The sequence below is a fragment of the Chlorocebus sabaeus genome, chromosome 26 (assembly GCF_047675955.1).
Source record: "Chlorocebus sabaeus isolate Y175 chromosome 26, mChlSab1.0.hap1, whole genome shotgun sequence".
Taxonomy (NCBI): Eukaryota; Metazoa; Chordata; class Mammalia; order Primates; family Cercopithecidae; genus Chlorocebus; species Chlorocebus sabaeus.
Window position 1 is genome coordinate 45,834,383 of NC_132929.1, and position 24,826 is coordinate 45,859,208.

At 53.4% G+C, this 24,826-nt stretch overlaps 1 protein-coding gene across 16 annotated transcripts in view; it reads right to left on the reverse strand.

The window, feature by feature from the left end:
- Positions 1-1,028: 1,028 nt before the first annotated feature.
- TLE3 (TLE family member 3, transcriptional corepressor) overlaps positions 1,029-24,826 on the reverse strand; it is a 50,575-nt gene continuing 26,777 nt past the window's right edge. For 2 of the 16 annotated variants that reach the window (XM_008016069.3, XM_008016065.3), the window contains exons 7-20: positions 19,448-19,649; positions 17,925-17,941; positions 13,994-14,113; positions 12,890-12,940; positions 12,138-12,290; positions 11,624-11,765; positions 10,927-11,126; positions 9,756-9,832; positions 8,497-8,746; positions 7,887-8,134; positions 6,419-6,566; positions 5,565-5,715; positions 4,597-4,673; positions 1,029-3,413 (exon numbers count right to left, since the gene is read on the reverse strand). In XM_008016069.3, the coding sequence (XP_008014260.1) occupies positions 3,306-3,413; positions 4,597-4,673; positions 5,565-5,715; positions 6,419-6,566; positions 7,887-8,134; positions 8,497-8,746; positions 9,756-9,832; positions 10,927-11,126; positions 11,624-11,765; positions 12,138-12,290; positions 12,890-12,940; positions 13,994-14,113; positions 17,925-17,941; positions 19,448-19,649 (1,944 nt within the window). In that variant the 3' untranslated portion in view covers positions 1,029-3,305. Of the gene's footprint in view, positions 3,414-4,596; positions 4,674-5,564; positions 5,716-6,418; positions 6,567-7,882; positions 8,135-8,496; positions 8,747-9,755; positions 9,833-10,926; positions 11,127-11,623; positions 11,766-12,137; positions 12,291-12,889; positions 12,941-13,993; positions 14,114-17,924; positions 17,942-19,447; positions 19,653-24,826 lie in introns of those variants that run through there. The other 14 variants (XM_008016080.3, XM_008016073.3, XM_008016075.3 and 11 more) reach the window with 9 other exon arrangements.

The following is a 24,826-nucleotide window of genomic DNA, read 5'->3' on the forward strand; positions in this document are numbered from 1 at the left end:
AGGACAGCAGCAGTGGGAACACAGGTCAAATGAAGGAATGGGCTGTATCATCTCCCCCATCTCGAACTGTGAGCTTCTATGACAGGGACTGAATCTTGGTCATCTCTCCATCCTTGACTGTGCCCAGGAAATCTCAGTGTGTAACAGCCTTGCAGAGGTTCAGTCTCTCCTCAAAGAATAACACTGGTCTTGCTTTCTAGTAGGACAAGCCTGGAGGGCTAGTATTCCCTGAGGGACATTTTCCTTTTCTCCCAAACCTGGGCCTGCAAGCCCCAATTCCACCCTGATCTTGGCACCCATGGGTAACCTCATGCTCTTGACAAACACACAGTCTTATTCTGGCCAGAGCCTGCTCCCAGCCCCCCAGCCCTCTTGCATTGCCCAGAGATGGACACACGAGAAAGGTATGGTCCAAGGTGCACTGTTTTCCTCACACCCCTGCAACCAGTTGAGGCAGAGCTGTAACCCACTGCAGCCTCAGTCCGGTCCCTTCTACCTGCTGGCTTTGTCTCCTCCATAAGCCTGAGAGGACCTCCCTCTCCAGCTAAATGACCCCTCTGTGTGGAGAGAGGCCAGCTGTCCTTTCTAGTCATAAAGACTGGGCTTTATGCTGAGATTGTCATTCCTCTTTTTTTTTTAATGTTAGATTCCCTTTCTTGTATGAAATGACAGCAGGCAATTGTGCTGACTGAGAATGACTTTGACAAAATAAGGAGTTGGAAATCATGTTAATCTCCAGTGCCCTGAGAGCTTTCGCTAATGGGTGCATGAAATCCAAGCGCCTGGGTACCGCCCCTGGGAATGGGCACCAGCATTCTCCTCTTCCCTCCCAGCCCCCAACTCCCTCCCTGGGCACAATAACCTGCATTTCTGGGTCTGCCCCTTCTGCAAATGCTTCCTTCTGAATCATCCAGAAACACGCCTTTGTGACCTAGAGATCGAAGATCTCTTGTCCCACCTAAACATGTTAAGTTTAAAATAAAATGGTGCAAGTTTCCAGGGTCCAGATGCTCACAGACACTTTGCAGTTTCGCTTCAAGTTCATTACATTTAATTTTTTTCCAAAAAAGTTTTGCATTGACAGCTGTACAATACTTTGGTGTTAACCTGTGGTCTTCCTTCCCCTCAGTGAACTCTGCCCTGTCCATCTGTCCAGAGGAAGTCTTAGCTCCTACCCCACACCCTCCCTGGCGCTTGGATGGGAGGTGACGCAGTGTGGGATTGTGAACCCCCTGGTGCGCTGCTGGGTATCTGGGGGGCGGGGGGAGCAGCGCGTGGGAATGCTGTGAGATAAGAAGAGCTCACACGGACGGGAAATGGCCCAGGCTCCAGAATGTGAGAGCGACACTGGCCTGGCTGTTTTCCTGCGGGGGGGGGGGGGGGGGGGGGACTGACAAACTGGGGGGAGAGGCAATTAAGACGCAACAATCAAACCAACCTTTAAATAGTAACTTTTAAAAATATAAAAACAGTTCAGTACAATGACTTTTCATTCTTTTTTTCTTCAGGAATAACTTTCTTCTACCCTCACCCTCCCTTCTGGCTAGAGCCTTAGCAAGAGGTGGCAGATGGACATCTGAGGCCCAGAGAGACTCCGGATGCCCCACGCGCCCAGCCTTGGAGAGGCACAGGGTGTGGCGCCAGCCTCCACATCCCATGCCCGGTGCGCTCAGCTGGGGAGCAACCTCACTGAAGGTGGGTGGCGTTCCCTGGAGCCCCTCCCTCCTCCTCAGCAGACGGAATCACGCATTACAAAATAATCCATAAAAATGCGGTATAAAAATTATCTTCGATATGCTACATCCATGGAGAGCCCGCCACCAGGACTCACAGCGGCCTTTAGCTTTTCTTTAAAAGAAGAATAAGAAAAAAAGACCAAAAGGAAAAGAAACAAAAAAACAACCCAAATCCTAACACCTCAGAACATGGCACCGAAAGGTGGCACCTGCCAGAGGCGATAGTCTACCTAACCTGTTTGGGCCACGAGAGACTGCAATCTGCAAGAAATATCCACAGTGTGCCAGATCTGTGTCCCCCTCTCCCAGCCCCCAACCCCCACTGCCCTGCCCAGGGCGGAGGTGAGGGAGATCCTCCTTTCAGACTCACAACCCTGTAGGTTTAAACACTTTCCCCCCTCTAAGGGGAGAGGAAGAGGCTGTAGGCAGGAAGGGGGAGAAGGCATTTTATAAAAGGACATCACTTCTAATTCTTTTTATTCAAATTAAAAAAAAAAAAAAAGCACCCACATCAGTTGCTATTTTTCTCTGGTAGCTCCCTGAGCTGAGTTGCTATGCTGTCTTCTAACTTTTTGTCCTTTTTAGGCTGTGTCCCAAGATTCAGAAGAGCTGGAGAGGGAGTTCCTTTGAACTTCCATTGCTCATAACAATAACTAAGTGTGCACCAAAGAGAAAGACCAGGCTGAGGAGGAGAGAGGGAAAGACCAAGAAAGAGAGACACAGAGAGGGCAAGAAGCAGCCAGAGTGCAAGAGACCACAGAAAGCTCTGTTTCTGCAGGCGTCTGCCCGAACGGGCCCCTGTCTCAGTGCCTTCCATCCCTCAGTCTGGCCGGCTGGTGCTCAGTCCAGATGCCCAGACCCGTGTGGACGGACAGGCATTCCGGCAGGTACCTTGCGGCCAACCTGGTTGCCTTTTCCACAATCTAAGACTTTTCTCCTCATTCTTCAATTGGTTCCTCTCCCTGTCTCCTCTTCCCAGGTGAGAACATCTGTTTATTTAAAAAAAAAAAAAAAAGGCCACCACCACGAGTGGATTACAAATACAGCAGGCGAAACACACGGTCAGAGTTTCCGGTGGGAAGGGGCCTCTCCCACTGGTCAGTCCGCAATAGGAGTCTGTTATTTACATTTTTCACAAATCTTGTGCACTGCACAATCGGCAAAAAGAGACCCCCTCCCCCAGCACAACAATGTGGTCCACTCCAGCATCCCCGACCCAAGGTGGGGCACAGGGCAAAAGAAAGGGGAAGAACAAAGAGACTCATGAGCGGGTCTGTGGGGAACCGGAGCCATAAGCCTCCAATAAATCTATTTGTAGCAACTGCCAGCATTGTTCAGGGGGAGGAGGAGGAGCAGAACCCATCCGAGTCTGTGAGACACATCAATCTAGGCCCAGAAGTCCAGACTGTGATGCGGCACGCGCCCTCTCAGCCGGCCGGAGCGCAGCCCCGAACGCGCGGCTGCCTGCGGCCCATCCTCCGCCATCCTCAGGGCCCCTCGCCTGGGGGTCTCCCTGTCAGAGCCGAGTCGGTTTCTCCCAGAGTTTGACAGCCCTGCTGGAGTTCTTGTTTAGTAGATGACCTCATAAACTGTGGCCTTCTTGTCACCAGAGCCTGTTACAATGTATTTGTCATCCGCCGAAATGTCACAACTCAAGACAGACGAGGATTCTTTAGACTGGAGGAGGAAGACGAGGAGAAGCAGCAGGAAGGCGTGGGGTGCGGGGAGAAAAAAGACAGGAATTCATTTTCCAGTGCTCAACACCATCTCGGTTCTCTTGGAAACAATCACCCTCCTCTGCCCCTCTCTAATGCTCCAACCTGGAGCACAGTGCAGTGAAGAGGAGGTGGGGAGGCTTTAAACCACCCATGAAGCATTTTCAGGTAGAGCTCCCCTCCCACCTGCTTTTCCACAAGGAAAAGCTCAGCAACAGTCTCCCGTGTGATCTTTACAGTAAGTCATAATGATCACAACAGGACGCTTCAGCACGAGCTTCTTTGAGTTTACAAATAGGAAGAAGCATTTCCGAGCGAGGAGCTGGCGTCAGCAGCTCAGGCCCACAGCCTGATGAGTTAGGAAAAGGATTGGCACCTGATGTTTGAAGCATGTGCTGTAACCAGAGACCCTAACAATGAGGTTTGACACGCTGGACACCAGACATTTCAGTCTGGGTCCAGAAAGTGGCATGTTGGCTGAGGGAGTGAGAGAGAACGCAAGTGTGTGTGTGTGTGTGTGTGTGTGTGTGCGCGCGTGCGCGCGCAAGAGAGAGAGAGAGAGAGGAAGAAAGTGTGTGTGGGAGACCGAGTGTGCATGAGTAAATGAGTGTGACTTTGATCGTGTGTGGGAAAGAGTGCACGTGTGTGTGTGCATACGTGTGTGTGCCAATCAAAGTGCAGTATGGCAGGCCCCAGATCCTGGTAGATTATAAAAAGCCTCTTCCTTTCCTCCTCTCTTTCCTGTCCATGTCCCTGCTGGTGCTGAATGGAGGTGCAAACACTCACTCACTCGAGGAGGGAAGCTGCCCAGCGCACCTCCTGCAGGTGCTCAGCATCCAGCCCAGAGCAAAAACATTTATGCTACTCCTCTCTCTCCAAATCCGACAAGGCCCCTGCTTAAAAGCCCTTGCCCTCGGGGGTCAGAAGCCATTAGTAGCAGATCGTATGTCTTGCTGGAGTCCCCAGGTCCTTGGGAGAACCCATCTTGCTCCCCCATCAGGTAGGGGTGGGGAGGGGACCAGGGCAGGTCTGATCCTGGCTCCAGGCTCCTCCTGTTCTTCCTCCTGCTATCCTCACTCCCATCACCACCGCCAAGTTTCAACTCTTGATGGAACCCAGAGGAGGACTCAGATGGTGGGCAGTACCTGGAATATGCTGGCTCCATAAGGCGTCCTCCAGGCGTTGAGAAGGTTATCTTTCCCAGTGCTCACGAACCACTTGCCTGCAGGTGGGATGCAAAGGCATGATCAGGTTGTAGCTCACTGCCCTCTAAAGCAAGACCAGCCCCATACATGACCGGCTGCCATAGAAAAGCAGTGAGAACTGCTAACTAGTATGACGCTTCAATTTCGAGAGGCATTTTGCAAACGACACGTGGATACCTGGAGAAGGCCTTTCTTTGAAATCCAGGGGGAGGGCTGGGCGGGGCTAGGATGGGAAAAGGTAGGATTTGAAGTTAATTGCAGTGATAACACTGCCCTGAAAGACTCTTGTTAAAGCCACTAAGGTTGACTGGCCTTTCTAAATTCTACTACTGGAAGGTGGCGGGAAATACCGAAAATATCCAAGCCCTGGGAGTCTGGAGACCTGGCTGAAGACAGCAGTCAGTGGGCGCCCTTCCTCCAAGCAGGCACTCGGCCAGGACTCTACATGTGTTAAAGTTCTGTTGCTCCCTGAAAGCCACGAACACCATGCTATTCCCGACCAGAAAGGAAAATCCACTAGAGTTCAGAGAGGGTGAGATGTCCAAGACTGCACAGCTTGTCAGTGCAGGAGCAGACATTCCCACCCAAGGCTATCAGATGTCAAAGCCAGTGGTTGTAACCACCAAGAGGAACTGCCTGCCCTGCTACTGTCCTGTTCCTTTGCCCCAAGCATGCAAGAACTGGCTCTGGCCTAGTGTCCTGAGAGTTCAATAACTCATGGTGACATCTGCATCCGAGAAACAAGGATGGGGAACAAGATCACTAAAGGGTGCTGAAGGGGCACCAGCCCAGGTGTCAGGAGGCCTGGTTCATTCTATAAGCTTTGGGCCCCTCTTCCGTCCTGTTGGGTCAGGCTGCCCTGGGCTCCCCACCCCACTCCATCAGGCCTGGGCCCATCCCAGGCTCACCGCAGTAGGCGAACTTGAGGGAGAGCACACAGCTCTCGTGCAGGTGCAGCTGGTACTTGTCAGGCTTGGTGTGGTGCAGCACCTCCACGTTGCTGCTCTCCATGCCCACGGCCAGCCACTCCCCAGTGGGGCAGTAGCCCAGCGAGAAGATCTGCAGGCAGTGGGAGGAGAGACGGACTGAGCTCAGCATTCTTTGCCCTCAAGAGGAGGGCGGCTCCCAAAGGTGCTGCTCAGATCCTCTGAGGCTCATGGTCCCTCCCTACCCACCCAATAACCCAGGAGTATGGGAGGTCATTTTCCATCCCCATTTTATAGGTGAGAAAGCACAAACATTTTGCATTCAAAGTTACTCTGTCTCTGTGACTTTCGTCTTTCCTTAAGAAAAAACTGAGTTAAAAAAAAAGGTCTACTAAAATATTAAACATTTAAGATTAAAATATTAAAGTGGGGAATGCAAATAAGAAATAATAATCCCTGGCATTTCCTGAATGCTTTCTGTGAGTCGGGTTTATGGCTACGGTTTTTAGAGGGATCATTTCAGTGCCCACGTCAGACCTAGGAGGGTGCTACTATTATTTCCATTTTGTGAATGAGGACGCGGAGGACAAAGTGCTCAATAGCAGCAGAGAAAGAAATCGAATTCCTACAGTTGGGCCAAAAGTGTCCAACCCCAAGGTCATCTCCGTTTCATTGCTGCTTCCTTCCAGAAGCCTTCCCAGATGGCTCAGGTTGGTCCCGAGTCTCTTGGCAATGGCCACTCTGTGAGGATCCCTTTGTCCCTGACCCAGCCACTGGGGCCCTGGAGGGAGGGAACACACTGCTCTTTGGGAAGGGAGGAGTCTTGGGCCGCACACCTGGGAAGTGAAGTCATGCTGCTGTAGCTGCCGGCCCTCCCGCAGGTCCCAGGAGCGCACCGTGTTGTCCAGGCCCCCTGTCCACAGTTTGGTGCCATCGTGGGAGATGTCTATGCAGCTGGCCCCGTCCGTGTGGCCCTGGAACTGCCTATGAAAGTCAAGCAGGGAGGAGGATGAGCCCCGGGAACCACAGACTGCCAGGTGGCAGCCATCCCAGGGGCAGTCTGAGCAGAAGAGGAAACTGAGGCCCAGAAGAGTGCACTATGCACATGGTCCCTTAGTGAGCTTGCAGCAAAGCTAGCTCTGGTCTCTTTCCAGTTCCACAGAAGGGTTTGCCCCGGGACAAGTCCCGTGGGAAATGGGGGCTGAAAAGGGGACCTCACACCAGGCTTCTGAGACTGAATCCCTCCAGGGTGGGCCTCTGGAGAAGGTGGAGCTGGAGGCTCAGGAAGGCCCTGGGGAAGCTATGTGTGAGATGACTGATAAAGAGAATGCAGGGCCCCACTGCTTTAGGACACAGCTCCTTAGCCCGCACTCCATGCGCCCTCAATTTACCCTCTTAATCTATCTCTTCACCCTGCATGAACTATGGGGCTGAGGCCATCCATGAACACACTGAATAACACACACAGCCCATGTATAAAAGAGTCAGCTGGGCCAGGCACCCCGTCTGCTTTTACACTGTAGCACAGTCCGTCCGCTTTTACACTGTAGCACAGTCCGTCCGCTTTTACACTGTAGCACAGTCCGTCCGCTTTTACACTGTAGCACAGTCTGTCTGCTTTTACACTGTAGCACAGTCTGTCCGCTTTTACACTGTAGCACAGTCCGTCTGCTTTTACACTGTAGCACAGTCTGTCTGCTTTTACACTGTAGCACAGTCTGTCCGCTTTTACACTGTAGCACAGTCCGTCTGCTTTTACACTGTAGCACAGTCCGTCTGCTTTTACAGTGTAGCACAGTCCGTCTGCTTTTACACTGTAGCACAGTCAGAGGCAGATGTTCCATTGTCACTGTTTTACACAGGAAGAAACTGAGCCGAAAGGGTTCAGTGACTTGCACTAGGTCATAGTGGAGGCAGGATTCAAACCCAGCAGTTTTGTCCTGAGGCTTGTCTAGACACCACATAATGTGGCTTCCCAGTCAGGTCTCCCCAATCTGGTCTCTGGACCTCTGCTCCCAGCCTCTCTGCTTGCTCCACTAATCTGACCTCCACTTTCCCAGACATGCTCTAGCTCCACTTTCTTCCCAGAGCCCTCTCCAAGCTCCTGGGCCCAATGGCCCTCCCTCCTCTGTCCCTCGCCTAAGGCAGGCGGAGCTGTCTTTTCACCTGTGCATCGCTCATCCCAATGATTATGGCCACCCCACAGCACCTCAGACAAGGTCAAGGTCACAGCAAACAAGGCCAGGCAGGGTAGGTAAAAACTTCCCCAGGATGAGGCACTAATGCTCCCTCCTGCCGGCTCACCTGACCAGGGTCTGGTTGTGCAGGTCCCAGACAGCTATGTTCCCGTCGCTGCAGCAGGAGAAGCAGACTTTGGCATCAGGGCTGATGGCCAGGGCATAACAGGCGGGAGCCGAGGACGTCAGCTCGGCCTTGATGCGGGGCGTGGGCGAGGCCAGGTCCCAGATGGTGAGCGTGCTGGCCTCGCCGCCCACGATGAGCGTGCGCCCGTCAGGAAGCAGCTTGCAGGAGCGGATGTAATTGTCCCTGTTCTGGAGGGAGAAGGGACAGGGCTGAGTGCTGCCTACTTCCCCTCGTGGGCACCAGGAGAGTCCTGTCCAGCAATACTGAGCACCCTCACCAGCCCTGCTTACAGCCTCCCCTATACCCAGCAGCTGCCTGGCTGTCCCCATTCCTCAAATTCACAAGCCTTTGATCTTTCATGAATACCAGGAGGTCAGTATCAGCCCCACACACAGAAGGCACAACTGGGGCTCAGAGAAGTTAGTCAGCTTGCCTAAAGTTGCTCAGCCAATACGATGCTGAGCCGGGCCGTGGGGCTCTCCCCCGTGGCCCAGGCTGCCCCATCCTCCTACACCAGCTGGAGGAGGCGCGGCGGCCCTGGGATTCTCACCAGGCAGTCCAGCTGGGAGATGGGGCTCTTGCTGCCTGGCTGGCTGATGTCCCAGATCTTCACGCAGCCCTTGCCACCTGTGTAGACGTGCCTCGTGGGGTTGCTGATGGTCACGGCACACACCACCTCCCCGTGGCTGAGTGTGTTAATCTGCCGGGCGTGCCTCGGGATGCCAGGGCCTGCCAGGGCGTCGTGGGGGAAGGGCACGGGCTGCATCTGCCCATCAGCGCTCACATGGAATGAGTACGCTCTGAAAAGGTGAGAACCGTCACTGCTGCCATCCACCCCGGCCCCTCAGAGTTCCCACAGGCCTGGCCCAGGTCACCTGCACCGCCCCCCCCCCCACCCCCAGGACTGGCTGCCCTGCCTCCAGGCCCCTCTGCTCTGAAACCTTTCGAACCCAGTAACCCCATGTACTGGGAGGGTTCCACCAGGGTGGAGAGTGCTTAACAGACCAGCTTAACAGACCAGCTTTGATTTTTACACCCGGTTATGTATCGTTGCTCCAAATCAGACCAGAGGGAATGCCCTTTCCCACGATCCATACATTCCCCCAACAAGCCAACCCTGGAAAGGGCATGGCTGAAATGCCACCTCTTGCTTTAGGAGCCGGCGGTATTAGGGAAGGGATCTGCTTGTCCCTCAATAGCAAATGGGAAAGTCCGTGTCAGAGTCGGTGGGGGCCAGCCTGGCCTGCCTGCTGTTTCCGGCTCTGGTGGGTGCCCTCTCAATCAGCATCTAGATTCTCGTGGACAATTAGAGGACTGTGTCAGGCAGTGTCTCCGCATTATCTGTAGGCTCAATCTTTTAGTTTCCTAGCAACCCGAGGAAGTGAAGGGCTGGGGAGAGTGTGCCCTCCAGGGGAGGAAAGCACTGCTGACAGGGAAGGGCCTGCGACCAGCCGCACTGGGGCCTTCCCAGCAGGTAGAGCCCAAAGGAGTCGGCAAGGCCCACCACAGCTCCAGGTGACTCGGTGAGGAGTGTTCCTTCTCTCCCAGCCCAGTGGCCATGTACTTAGCTAACCCCATGGCTCCTCTGTTGGAGGGAGCTTCTGTGGGTGCTGAGAAGCATGGCTTGGCTATAGTTTTCTGGGGTTGCAACCAGGCCTCGGTGCCTCCAGAGGGACAGATACCTTTCCAAAGGGACATGCACCAGGGCAAATTCTTTGTCAGGGGATGACATGTGTTGTTGGAAGTGGGGGTAGAGTGCTCTCTCCTGCCCACCCTACAAAGCATGCAGTAAGTATAGCCAAAGCTTACGGTTTTCCTCCAGGAATGGAGGCCAGGCTTGAGGGGAGGCCTGTGGCCCGCATGGGGGGGTGAGGGTCAAAACCAACCTGTAAAGCAAGGCAAGACAGCCCTCCATCAGCCGTGTTGCCACACACCCCCACCCCTGCCTCCTCCACCACCCACCCGGGGTCCTACCTGCATGGCTCTGCCACTTTATAACCCAAGAGACAAGCTGAGCAGAGCAGAGCCCATTGATTCAGAGGAGACACAGGCCCAGGAAGGCCCATGGCAGGGAGGGGGTGACAGTGTGTAGACCCCACTCTGAACCAGCATCCTCCCTGTTCTGCAAGGCAGAGCTGGCCCTGCCCTACTTCTTTCCTCTCCTGTGGTCCTAGTGGGCCTGCCAGTGGAGAGGAGGCCACCCAAGGTCCAGGAGGTAAAAAGGAAAACTATCTCCTGAAAAAGGGCCCCTCTCTCCGCCAACCCTAACTCTTCTTTTTCTTTTTATTTTTTGAGATGAAGTCTTGCTCTGTCACCCAAGCTGGAGTACAGTGGCGCAATCTTGGCTCACTGCAACCTCCGCCTCCCGGGTTCAAGGGATTCTTCTGTCTCTACCTCCTGAATAGCGCCTGCCACCACACCCAGCTAATTTTTGTATTTTTAGTAGAGACAGGCTTTCACCATGTTGGCTGGCCAGGCTGGTCTCGATCTCCTGACCTCAGGTGATCCACCCGCCTTGGCTTCCCAAAGTACTGGGATTACTGAGCCACCGTGCCAGGCCCCTAACTCTTATTATTCATTCACCACAATAGAAAGTCTTGTAACGACCAGTCCCATCTACAAGACCCCTGCTCCATGAACATCACCTGACTCGCCCTGGGATTCCCACCCCCCAGAGCTGGGAAAGGCAGGGTCAGCCCCGTTTCGCAAACTGAAAGGGAGGCTGCCTTGCGTAAGGTCATAGGGCAGTTCGTAGGCCAGTGGGGGATGGAACCCAGGTCTGCTGGCCCCAAAGCGTGTGCCCTTCCAGCTAAGTCTCAATTGTTTCCGATACATTTTCTCCCCACAGGGTCAGCTGCCTGACCTCGAGACCCTGAGGGGCCCCCAGGCCCCCTTTGGCATGTGGAGAGCACCCCTCAACTCCCACCAGCTCCCCACACCGCGCCCAGTCCCCAAGAAAGGAGCCAAAAGGTCTACGTACAGCTCCAAAGCTCACCATTGGCGATCGGCCATAGGCAGCGGCTGCAGCGGCGGCGGCGGCACTCATCTGGGGTGGGATATTGTGCAGGCTGGCGTAGGCGCCAGGACTGGTGAGGGAGCCGTTCATCTCGTGGTGGCTCATCATGGCGAAGGGCGCTGCATAGGAGCTGGTGATAGAGATGGGCGTGCGCAGAGCCGAGGCTGCGAGGGGGTGATCATCAGGGAAGTGGGCCTTAGGGGGACTGGGACACGGCCACGGCCGCCTCAACCAGCAATAACCCTCCCTGCATTCTCAAGCTGCCTGCTCCAGGCAGTCCCCTCAGACTGAACCCACCCAACTGGGATCCCTGCCTTCAGAGCCAAAGAAACTTAGAGCTTGGCAGATGCATCCACCTGTTTTTACAGAGCAGGATATGGAGGCCCAAATGGGCTTGCATAGAGCCTCACTGGACTAATGACAGGGGTGGGAACAGATCTTGGGAGCCCTGACCCGTCTGATGCTGTTTTCATATGTCTGGCCCAGCAGGGGCCCCAGAAACCCTGGTGTCACCTCCTCCTCAAGTCTGACCGTGAAGTCCCCAAGGGCAGGCCCTGGGAGACACTGCCTGTGCTCTATCCCATGGGTGTTTGTGACTCCTGCCCTGGCCAGAGGCAGACCGCCTCCCCCCAATCAGATCAACCCAGCCCATGGTGCCTACCCATTATACCTATCGGGTCCATGCCCGGAGGTTTACCCGGCATCGACCTGAGCCCTGGGGTCGTGCTGGTGCCTGGAGTTGGGGCGTCGTTCCTTGGGGTTGGTGTGTTGGACTTGAGCCCAGGGGTAGAGGATTTGTCGTTCTGAAGAGGGGAGATGCACAACAAGGGAGGCCATGAGGCTTCCATTCTCTTAGGAGCCGGGCACAACTGGTGCCAGTCCCAACATGAAGCCCAGAGCCAGGCCCGTAGGAAGCTTCTGCCGAACAGCCTCTCAATCCTTACCCAACCTTGTTTGGCAGGGACTGGGGTGATCACTCCCATTTTACAGATGTAGCAACCAAGGCTCAGAAAATGTTAACTCACTAGCACAGGCCCAGCAGGCACAGGAGGTAAACCTGGGCCAATCACTCATCCACCTTCTTCCACTCCACCCCTCTGCCCGCCAATTGGCACCACCCCAGCTCTGGTCCCCGCTGCTCCCTTTCCACTCCCTTCCACCCAGACCCCACATACATGACCAAGGTCTTTGGTCTTGGAGGAAGGTGTGCTACTGGAAGAGGCCACCGAGGCGGGGCTGGTGGGGGCATCCTTTTTCAGGCTACGGGCCTTGTCCAGCCCATTTTCAGGAGGGGAGTGTGCCGGGCTGACCCGGGGCGTTGCGGGGTCCTGAAAACACAAGTGATGCAGAGATGCACTGAAAGCAACAGCCAGCCTTGAGGTTTCCCTGCTCTGGGAGTGGGAAGGGAGAGGGCATGGGTATGGGAAGAAGAGCTTGGCTCAAAGACTGGGGGTCTCACAGTGAGGGGAAACTAACTCTTAACCATCTGGTCCGACTGAGGCCTGGGGAGGGTGGAACGGTGATCTGCCCAATGTCAAACACAAGTTCAGGACTTCAATCAGCCTGCCTGGGTTTGGCCGAGTGTAGATGATCTCCAGCTCCTCCTCCTCAGGCCCCTGAGGCTGAGCCCCTGGGGGGATGGAGGATCACTCATGGGGAATAGAAGACGGCCCCTATCTGGGATCTTTGGGGGTGTCTCTCTGGAGGCGCATTGCAGGAGGCCCTCCGGGCCCATAAATGCCTGGACACCATGCAGCAAAGCCCTGCCCTGCTCCTCTTGGCCCCCTGAGACCCCAAGACTGGAGGCCTTGTCTCCCTGCTCAGGCTGCCAGCAATATTAGAACAGACAGAACAGATCCCACCCTGGGGAGGAACAATCCCAAACCATCCCCAACCAAGAGCCCCCTTCAGCCGGGCCTGCCCATACCTCATTGGAAACATCCACCACCAGATCATCACTCTTGTCCCCATCACTGTCCTGCAACCAAGGGAGAAGCCAAATGGTAAGAGGCCACACTTTCCCCGCCCCTGACCGGGCCCAAACCACCCTATCCTTCTACTGGCCAGGACCTGACGCCAGGCCAAACTCCAAAGTCCATGCTTTCTACTCCAGCCCTGCCCTTCCACAGGCTCCACTCCAGCTCAACACGGTCCCCCTGTGAGGCTGTCCCCTAGCCCAGCCCCTAGGTTACTCCACTCCTGTGCCCACTGGGCAGCCACACTGACACCCACCCCATCATAACAGTTCTAAGCCCCTGCCCCCGCAGCCTGCCCTTCTGCTTCTCTCTGAAGCCAGAACCTTCTTCCCAGCTGGTTTTACATTCACCATCCTTCACAGTCAGTGTGCTGCTCTCACCTGGTCATTCCCCCCGCTCCGTGTGGGATAGTGACTTGCCTTCTCTCCCAGAAACACAGCTGAGTGCCCTTTGGGTGTGCAATGTGCCTGAAGCCACACAGCAGCCATGTAGCTGAAGAGGGCTGGGTGCAAGACCGCGGAGGCCCTGCATCATATCCTCCCCTTCCCTCTGTCCCAGCTCCCAGCCCTGCACAGCCTGGCACAGGGGAAACACAACAGCCCTGCTTCCACTAGGGTCTCATGTGCCGGGGGCATCCCATTAAAAGGCTAATGAAAGACATGACTGGGTGACCAAGTGAGTGCGTGTCTGGGGCCGACTGAGAGGACTGTAGGGTCCACATTTTGCGGGGCACTGGGAGCAGCTCCTTAGAGCCAAGTGGGATTCTGGCAGCACCGTGATAGCAGCATGGGGTTGTTGGCCCATCTATGGGAAGAGACCCCAGGACGACCTCCCCGTCCACCTTCGCCCTGGAGTGGCTCACACGCTCACAGTGTGTGAACTTCACCCTAGCCCCGTCCCCACCCTGCCCTCCTCAACGAGGCCGCCTATTGCCACCTGTGCTGCTCTGACTCACTGCCAGCCATAAGAGGACCCTGGCCATAGCTTGGGCCCTGCAGACACCCCCTGCCCTACCCAACAGAAACCCCAGTGGCGCCACGGCCCCTCGGACGTACATATCGGCTCAAGCTGTCCTTCTCCTCCGCCTTCCGCTTCTTGGCTTCCATGCTGTAGTCCGCAGAGCCCCGGTGCTTTTCACTGGCCCGGAGGCTTTCCGAGGGTGACACAGAGTTATTCTGGAAGGAAGAAGAGGGTTTGGGGTTAAAACTTTCTGCTGTATGTAACAACTCACACATCCACACACTGCTAAGTGCAGGTGACAGGGAGGTCAGAGGAGGGAAGAGAAGCTGAACTCCTCTCTGCCCTGCAGATTGTGGCTCCATCAGAGCCTTGCCAGGGAAGCCTTCCCCACTCCCCAGACTGAGTTCCCGGGGAGATGCCCTAGGAGCACCCCCAATTCTCTTTTGCAGCTCTGCACTGCTATTAAATAATTAACCCTGCAGTGAGCTGTCTGCCTTCTGGCCTGGGAGACTACGCTCCGTGAGGGCGAGGGTCACCTGGGTCTCATTCACCACCCATCTCGAGCCTGCCACACTCATTTGCTCAAAGGACGGGTAAGTGGAATTTGCACTGAGTCTTGTAAGAAGGATCCGAGCTGACAGGCGGGGGCCATGAGCAATACTTCATTTGCTGAGCCTGACAGGAATGGGGAGATTGATAGGGAAGGAGGGTGTCAGGCAGCCACCAACTTAGTGGAGATGAGCAGCCGAGCATTCGGTGTGAACACCCCCGCCTCCATGGCAAGGCTGTCAGCACTCTGGAGAAACACCAGGGTTGTGAAAAACAAAAATGCCACGTCATGAAGCCTTCCCCTTTGACAGAGACAGGAAAAGGCGCAAGGGCAGGGACAGTCACTGCCTCTGTAGCCATTACCAAGTGGAGACCCCGAGAGGTTGGCGAATGTGCCCAAGCTCCCCTAGCAGAAGGTGGCACAAAGGGAACCCCAAATTTTCGTGAGTTCTCCCTCAACTATAAAGCAAACGAGGATGAGAAGCCTTTGGGATGGGAGGCCTGGGAAGAGGGAAGATGACGGAGCAGTCCTGGGGCTTGATAATGGTCAGAAATCACCATGTGGCTGTTACCACGGAGCTGGGGAGCAGGGAGGGAAGTGCTACTGGCAAAGGCACCTGCCAGCAAACCTCTGTGTCCAGAGAATAACATCAGGACCAATGCCCCTCTACAATATTGGTGCGGTTTACTCCTTCCTAAGAGCCCAAACTTTACCTTCACCCACCCACCAACTTCCAAGCAGCTGCCCTGGGTCAGGTCTGGTGCTGCAGGCCAGGAGTGGCAGAATGAACGAGCCACAATTCCGGCCCTCCAAAGCAGCTACGGTCCAGCTATGATGGAGCTGGAAGAAAAGGACAGGCCATCCCGGGTCCCAGTCCCCATGCAACACAGGAGGTCACATGGAGACACAGACGGACATCTGTTCAGAAGAGAAGAGCATCAGAAGGCAAGTGGAATGAGGCTTCACTTCTCCACTTTCTCAGAGGCCAAGGGTGGCTCAGGGGCAAGGGCCACTTGGAGGGAACAGAGCTGGGCAGTATTCGGTGGGAATAGTGCGGCAACCAGCCTCAGAACTTAATTTCCTTTCCTAAGCCGGTTTCTGGGCAGCCCTTCCCTGCCAAGTTTCTGCCTGAAGCAAATTAAAATGGCAGAGTTATCAAGCCTTGAAGAAAAAATGGAGGTTATAATGGAACTGCAGCTCAACCTTCCCCACAGCCGTGCAGGAGCGGCGGCGATGCGCGCACAGCCGCAATTCAATTAGCTGCTGCAATCGCCGGCAGAAAAATCACCGTCATTTCATTTCATTTCCTCTGACGGTGGCGGCCACCCTGTGCTAAGCAGAAATGCTTCCAGCCCCTCGCACTGGCTGCCCCTTGCAGGCGGGCGGGCAGGGGAGGGGGCTTGCGGCTGCTCGTGTTTCTCCTTGCGACCCGGTGCTCGGCTCGGGAGAACAGCGAGCTCTTTCTTCTCATGCAGTCAGGCTGAAAACCCTCGCCGCTACCGGAGAGTCATGTCAGGCATTTAGCGGCATCGATCCAGCCCGCCTCTGGCTGGCAGGCGGCCAAAAAACTAAGTATTTTTTATTGCTTCGGCTAGGCAAGGAAATATGAATGAAGCTACCTCTAATTGGACTCCAGACTAACCCCTCTGGGATAGCTTCCAGCCTGTCCCCCATCCCCCCTCCCACTCTGACACAGCCTTGTCCTTCCTGCCGTAGGCCTCATCTGTTGACAACCTGGTTTCCAAAGCCTGATTATTTCAGTCTATACCGCCCCTGACACCGTCACCACACCACATGCCATGCGCACAGCCTCAGCCCTGAGCTGCCCACTGCTGCCTCTGCCCAGCATCTTGATTCATTCCCATTGGAGTTTCCTGTGGCCCATGTGTGCCAGGCCTGAACCTCAGTGAGCATGGTAAAGAGCCCAGCTCCTGGGGGTTCCCAGAGAGGGTCTTTTAGCAGAAAACTTTCACAGATGGGGCACAAAGCCAGAAGCCAATAGGGATGAGGATGAGGTAAAGACTCACGCTCTTTAGAGAGTGCTGGCCTTCCCACTCCCCCTCCAGTTCCACTGCAGTGAGTCCCTGCTAGCCAGGTAATCTGGATCCTCAGTCAAGTTACCATGGGTCTTCCTAAACAAAGCTGAGAGGTTAGCCAAGCAGGAATTATTCCCATGGTATAGATAAGGAAACTGAGGCTCTGAGAGGCCAAGGGAACTACACAGGGTCTCTCTCATAAAGCTGGGACCAGACCTCAGTCTTAAAATGTCCAATCCAGTCCCCCTTCTATCTAGGCAAACTGCCTCTCCAAAAATGCCACTGTTAGAGGATCAGTACGGAGGCAGTGAACATGGATTTTCAGCTTCAATGACTCCTCTTTTAGGTACCTAGCCATTCCTCAGCCCAAATGTGGTCCTGGATTCCTAAGCATGTAGGCAGGGCAAGAGGCGATGCCAGCCTCACTGCCAATGAGAGGTTTAAAAAGTCAGCCTGGGTTGGGGGAGGGCCAGGAAGGGAAGGAGGGTTGGACTGGAGAGAGCTGCCCAAGGAAGCTGCTGTCTAGATGGTTAGTTAACTGCCTGACCTTCCAAGTCCTACTTAACACGAGGTAATAACCAAAGCCATCCTAGCAGATTAGATGGCCCCAGATACAAGGACGGCGATGAGGAATAAAATAGCTTTGCTAATCGCTGGAGGATTTTTTTTATCCAGACTCCACTGCGCTTATTCAGAAGGCTTATTCACTTGAAACAGAACCTCGGAGCCTCAGTGTGATCAGAAAGATTTACAACAAATCTCAGAGCTGGCAGACACGCAGGCGGCCTGGCCTTAATGCTTGCCTGCTAGCACTTTCTTACATCGAGTGAAAGCCCAGAGCAGGGAGAAACTGCAGGCGTTTGAAGGGAATGAGGTGGATGCAAGATGATACAGAGGCATCCTAGCTGGGGGGTGGGTAAGAACCTTGGCCCTCAACATGGGACACCTCGGTCCTTAGACCTGGGTTTAGCCCAGAGACTCTACAAAGCCCCTTGCAATAGAAGACCCAGGGCTAGTCAGCTGACCTCTCAGAGTATCACCTCTCATATGAAAGGGAGTTAGAGCTCATTTAGCCCAAGCTCTTCATTTGACAAATGGCAGACCTAAAGCCTGGGGAGATGAAGGGCTTCCACAACTGAAGGTCACTCTCAACAGGTGACGACAGCAGCTCCCATTTTATTACAGTAACTACCCCTCACCCTGCCACTACCACCACTGGCTCTGGACTAAGACATCAGCACTGAAGCCAGGTCTCCTAGCTCGGCAAGAGTAAACAAACAACAAAACCCCCAGTTTCAACCCACAGAGCAGAACCGGGCACCCGGAAGCCAGCTTTGGACACCAACTGACTGGTCTCAGGCCCACGATTCTGGGAGCCCCAAGTCCCACCTCCTCCCAGCACCCAAACACCCCTCCAGGTACCAGAGCGCCAACACTTACCGCACTGGATTCTCTCTCTTTGGGGAAGGAAGGCCAGGACAGGAGGAAGGTCAGGCACCCCGAGACAAAAACACAAAAAAGAAAGGAAAAAGGTCAGTCTAAGTCCAGCTGGCTTTTGTGATTTGCTAGTGCACTGGTTTTAAAATGGGCAGAAGGCCTGGATCGCTGTCTCCATGGATCAGCCAAGGCAGGGCCATTAGGTGGCGTTTCTCGGTTTGGAAATTCGCCACCCAAATTCCAGTGCTGCCCCTACCCCTCCAGTCCCCAGGGTGGAGAAGGGAGGCCTTTGACCCAGTGCTCCCTGGCATGCCAAAGGGCACCAAGTTTACTCTTTAGCAGACTAGGGGTCTTAAGACCACAAGCTTGGGAAGGATCACGCCATACAAAATACCAGCAGGACCTGGGAGTTAAGAACTTTATTGTAAAAATAAAAAGGAATTTAGGAGTGGTTTCTTTAATTTTGTTTTTGAAATTAACACCATTCTCTGATTCTTTGTCAGGATGCCCCTAAAAGCTGAAGCCTCTGATAATTTTCCCAGCTAAGCACTAGCTCCCCAGTTCTCCTGTCTGCTGTGGAGAGGCCCCTCTTCCTCTGCCAAAAGGACCATCCCACTGTAAGACAAAAAAATGTAGCCTCAATTCTCGGGACCGGCTACCATCCTGTGGCCTGGGCCAAGGTAGGATGGTGACATTCCAGGTCCCTAGTGCTCAGAAGGTGTTGGCTACGTGCCCTGGTAAATACCGTATCTAAGGGCAGAGTGCATTTGGCACCAGTTTTTGAAAAGAGCCTCCCAGGGAGCCAGGAGTTTCTCTTTTCTGATCCAATGAACCACTCTTGAGGCCACGCTCGGTGTAGCTTCCTGGGTCCTCATGGTAAGGGCTTACAGAGGGTCAGGGAACAAGTTCTGACTCCAAGTCAATGTGATCTCTTGCTGGGGTGTGCACTACCCCCACTTACAGGCAGCCAGCTAACAAACCTTTACCTGAGCACTGACTGTGCACCTTTCCCAGGTTTCTGCATTGGTGAGATGTACATGTAAGGAAAACACCCAAGAACTTGGCCCCTGTGCTAGGGAACTAATGATCATGGTAAGCACAAGACATTTTCCAGGGGTAGAATGTAAGAGGACAGTAACAAGGACTTAGCCTTGGCTTCCCAACTCTTAAACTCTTATGAGAACTTGAAAAAGGCCCCTAGTCTGACCAGGAAGGCATCCTGAAGGGGTGGACTGGGGCTGGCCCCTGAAGGCCAGGCATAGGTGTCGTAGGAAGATGGGAGGGAGCTCCAGATGAACAGACAGGGTTTTCAGGACAGGGAGTTCCTACACCAAGGATTAGGAAAAGGTGCATGGGATGTGGATGGCGCTGGCTTCCATGCACCAAGTATTCAACAGATGGCTTCAAATCCTTGGTAACTCTTGGTCCTAGGGTGACAGCACTTGCTGGGTCCACTCACTGTGAGGCCTATGAGTGCCCATGCCCAGCCTTGCCCCACCCCACCCTCTGCCCCAGCCCAGCCTCACCTCTGTGATCGAGTTCATGGTGGTTCTTCTCATCCTTCACCGTCAGATGGGCCTGGCTGCCCAGGGCGCCCAATGCCAGCAGCCCGGAGCTGCTCCCTGTCACTGGGGGTATTCCTGGAGGCTGGAGACCTGACGGGTGGGGTGGCAACTGGACCGGGGGGCCGTGTGTGGCATGGGAGAGGTGCTGCGCCTGGAGCTGCTGCTGCTGCAATGAAGTCGGTGGTGAGTACAGCTGAGCTGGGGAGGGCAGGGGAGGCGTGGACACCTCAGGAGGGAGGGAGGGAGTGGCTCTTCCCATTCCTCTTGCTCCTTCATTGGGTGGGTGGTAGGGGGAAGCACCCCCAAAACCTTTGCCCCCAGCTCAGTCCACATGAATGTCTCGCTGAAGGAAGTCTGTTAATAGACTGCAACGTAAAGATTTATGTCTTCAAGCACCCCCCAACCCGTTGTACCCCAGTTTCAGGAAGAATTTCTCAATGTTTGTTTCCAAGCCTGAGATAAATAATGCATGCATCAAAAAACCAGAGTCACAGGGTTCCCTCTGAGTAGAGACGGATCCATTTTTAAGCTCACAGCCCTGGCAGTGTTTGCTCATGCATACATGCCTTCAGCATTAGCTGCCGGCAGCTCCCACCCTGAGGCTGGACTCTGGGGAAGTCTCCTTATTTCTTAGGAACTCCAAGCCTGCCTTACAGAGCAGGGGCAGGACAGGTCATCACAGCAAAGGCCCCAGAGCCAGATGAGCTGGAGGCCAGTGGAATGAGAGCTAATGTCACCGGACATCAGTGGAGAACGGGGTAACTGGAAGAGTGGAGGCTTTGGAACTAGACAGACCAGGATTGGAATCCCAGCTCTGGCACTGCCTAGCTGTGTGGCCTGGGGCAGGTTACCTCAAGTCTTGGACCTCAAATTTCCTCATCTGTAAAAGGGGAAAGCAGCAGATCCCAGAGGATTACTGTAAGATGATGTTTGCAGCAGCTCACGGCACACAGCTACTAAGCCTCATGGCAGCAGCTAATATTTACACAGAGTTTAAAATGGATTCCTGAACCCTTCTAAAAACCTGCTATGCAGCAAGTCAGTATTACCAACAACAACAATGCAATTCTCTCTGTCTCCTCCCCAGTCAAGGACTCCGCTGCCCTGGCTCCAGAGGCCCAGCTTCCCTACTCAACACCAGCCTCAGGGGCTTCTCTTTCCTCTCCCTTCGCCACACCCAACTTCTTCTCTACTACTGCAAGGGAAGTTAGGTATGCTGGTATTCACCTATGCACACATCTTTCTTCTCAACTTGTGCAAGAGAAGAAAACTAACACTTACTGGATGCCTGAATGAATGCCTGGGCACCTTCCAACCACCTGGCAAGGGAGGGGTTGTGCCCATTTAATAGATGCTTAGGGGGCTGCAGTAGGTAGCTAGTAATTGGCCAGATCCCACCACTAGTAAATCTGTCAACCGCCACCCCTCATCGTAAGAATGTTCATTCCTAACAAGATCCCCAAAGCAAGAGGGGTTGGCGGAGAGTGCCATACAGAATAGATCTGAGAAGCTTCCAGATCTCACGCCTTACTAAGGGAGCTTGCCTGTCCATATGAGATGGTTTTCTGGCAACTGTGAACAGATACCAGAACATAGCGAAGGCCCACGGCTCCGGCAGGAGGAGGCAGTAAGTATTTCAGGTGATGGATAAAGGGCCCCACTCTCCCCCAGCTAAGCTGCAAACTGCCACCTGGCCTCATCCCAAAGTTAATGGCAGCCACAGTAGCCATGGCTCTCCTGGCCCCAGAGGGCTCCCTTTGTCAGTTCTGGGTGAAAGGCGGGCACCGCAGCCGTCGCTCAAAGCTGTCAGAGCACTTCTGTGATGTCTGCTGCTAGGCAGTTCATGTGCACTGTCCCAGGGTGGTCCGACCCCACATCTGCACTGAGACACTATGGCTGACACAAAGCTATGGGGCCGCTGGAGCCAGCATCACAGAGTCCAATGCGGAGATCCAAACCCTCCCAGCTAAGAAACTCCAGCTCCTCTAGGATGGGAGCTTGCTCTGAGCTCCTCCACTTTTTCTTTTTTAAGAAAATGTAATTTTTTATATCTCATTACAAAACTAATACATGCTCATTTTAAGAAAATACTAAAAATAAGTAGATGTTAAAAAGTTTTTTTTAATTACCCTTCAATCCTACCCTCGGAAGATTCTACTATTAAATCTGCCTAGGTTTTTATTTGTGAAAATCTACACATTTCAAATGTATTTATACAGAAATGAACTCTTGTGAACCATACCGCTATACAGCTTGATTTTAATTTAGGAATGTTTTGAAGAAATTTTCTTGACCTTTTTAATGGCTACCTAGTATTCCCTGGTGTGGTTGGACAATACAACTTTATCTGGATACCTGGTTTTAAAGTGAGTCTCCAGTAGGGCCCCTTTGTTTAGACCAATTGTTAGTAGGCCTGTTAATTCTGCTGGTGGTAACTATTTAGTAAAATCCCAGAAAGCAAGGGCTGAGGTATTTAATCCGCATTTTATAGTGCAGAGCCAATAAGATCCCTCGAGGAAGAGACAAGGAAGAGGAGGGGAAGGAAGGCTTCAAAGAAGTAGCTTTGCTGCCTGTAGACACAGCTAACTCCTTTCACGAACAAGTCTGTTTCTAGAGAAAATGCGCATTGAACATTTGTACCCAAGGAAAGATGGAGTTGAATAGCTCCACGCACCCTGACTCTTATCTTACCAGGAAAGGTCTCTTCTCCTACCCAACCCTCTAGGCTCAGCTTTGCCCAGTTCAAAGGCTGTCTCCTCTGGATGCCCTCCCACCTCAGGTTAGAATGGACTTCTCTGTTCTACAAGCTCTAACGGCTCAGACAATGGAGCCAGGCAGAATAAGGCGGACTTCCAGCTCTATCCTTTATCAGCTATGAGTCCTTGGACAAGTCAGCCAACCTCTCTGTGTTGTGCAAGGATCACATGTATAACTACAGGTAAAAACGGAGTAGGTGCTCAGTCTTAGCAAATGGACAGATCCCAGGTGAAAACTGTTTCTTTTGCCTTTGTGCACTGCTTGGCAACCTGTGAATTCCAGAAACAGAAACTGTGTCTTCTCCATCCTAGCACCTCTAACAGTGCCTAGCATGTTTGCTTAGTACATGCCTTCTAAGTAAATTAGTGAAAATTTTGGAAAAGGTGTATGAAGAGGCTGAGAAATGGTGTCCACAGGTGCCAACCGCCTCTCAGCTCCGCGCCTTCCCTCCAAGGCCAGTTAGATGCAGCCAGAACAGTTAGTTGGGACAGGAAGCATCAATGGGGTCATGAGGCGTCCTGCTTGCCCAAAACATGAACCAGAGAACCAACGTCAGAAACTTGGAACAAAGGCAGCAGAGGCTGTTTGGCAGGCGGTGGCTTTCAAAGCTGTTAAGCTTCCGAGGCTGAGAGGCTGGTTTTCTGCCTTAGTGTTGTCAGGTAAGAGCATCCTCTTTGCAAAAGAGAAAAGGAATCTCCCATGCAAACTGAAGCGTTCCTCATTTCTGAGTGCAAGAGCAACCTGCTGCAAAGAGCCGGAAACTCCCTCGAGGTCTCCTTGGGGTGGTTTGAAGGCACAGCGAGGACCAGCCCAGCAGACTCTGGGAAGCAGGGACAGGAGAGCCAAACTCCAAGGCTCCTTCCTCAGTGCGAGAGCAGATGCCAGGGCTTGTCAGATGGAGGGTCTGCTAACAACAATCTTGGGTACAACAGAAAGTGAAATGAAGATTTTTCCCTGACAGGTCTGGGAGCCAGTGGGCAACGCCCCACCTGATCCCCGTCCCTATCACAGCTCAGCACCTCCGCAGGCAGGCGGGCACAGCTGTCCTCAGGCTGTATTCCTATCCCCTGCAACACGTCTGTTGGCTTCAGAGCACAATGTGCTCAAACACAGTGATGTCTGAGTGGGAGGCTGATACTGTTTGCAACTGGGTAGCTTTCCCCATGGCAGAGAAATGGAATCAATTCCACCATCAAAGAATGCCTGTCTCCAGCTTATACCATTCCTTCCAATATGGGAACTTCTCCATCCACAATATGAAAGGAAGTCAATAATTCCCTCTTGCACCCCTAACCCCAAAGAGGGGCTAGGAGCCTGGAACCAAGCCCATGCATGGGCATTCACTTTTCCCTCCTTGAACATTTCCTGCCAGAGCATAAACAGGACAACGAACATGTACTCCACAAAAGTGATAAGCGCCTGTGGCCTGGCTCAGAAGGTGCGGTCACTTCCAGGAGAGGGTGAAGGGAAGATCTTGCTTGCAGAGTATGTGTAACTGGATTATGCACATCACGCCTTAGGCCTTCGCTAGGTAACTTAATGCTGTGTTTCTCAGGTTCACAATTTGGTTTGAACTTAGTTAGTGAAGCTGTCTAAGCATTTCCAGAGCCAAGACACACCAAGGGCTCCCACCAGAGGAGGCAAAGACGGAGTCCCGACTGCATAAAATGAACACTTCTGCTCTCCAAGGACAGCGAGAACAGCTCCAGGCCTCCAACTGCTCCTTCTCTTTCACATCATTCAGTGGGCACCATAGCTCCGTGCGCATTGAGCTTCTGGGGTTGGTAATAGCTTTTAGTGCTCACAACAACCCTTGTGATCCCCACTTCAGAGATGGCGAACAGGCTCGGGAGGCTGAACAGCTCCATGAAGCCAGCAGCAACCAGAGCCCAGACTCAAATTCGGCGTTACCTCCCTCCACCACAGCTGCCTGGCTGAAAGACGGATCCTAAGGCACATTCTCTTGGCCATCCTTTCCCTCATACAAAATTCAGTCAATTGAACGCAGCTCATCCACATCTTGGAGTGAATGCAAGAACCTTAGGTATGGCTTCAAAATATCCTGTGTATTCTGTGACAAGCTACAACCTCCCTCTTCCTCCCCTCCCTCCCACTTAAAAAAAAAAAATCAAGTCAATGCTCTGTAACATCTTCCCTACTATTAATTTCCAAGGGAATGAAGACCAAATTGTCAGTGGGTAAGCAGATGAGACCTCCTCCACTTTCCAGTCCCAAGACCTTGGGCCATGATACAGCAATTTTAAAAAGAAGGTTCCAGAAATGGGTGATACATCAGCTCACAGGGTCTTAAATCTGCCTGGGAAAGACAGATGTTGCCTTCTGCAAGTTGCTGACCAAGGGTCAAATTTCCCTCCTCGTGCTCGGGAATCTTGTCCTTCTAAAGCCCCTCCTGTTAATTTTATCCAAGAAGCATGTAAAAGAAACAGGGCTACTGTAACCAAGTCTCGCCAGGCCCCAGCTAGAAGACAGACAGTCTTCGTCCTCTCTTCCCTCAGTGGACACCTGAGTTCCCTGTGGTCCAGCAAGGATTGGGTAGGCTTGGCTCGAGAACCCAGTTCCCTG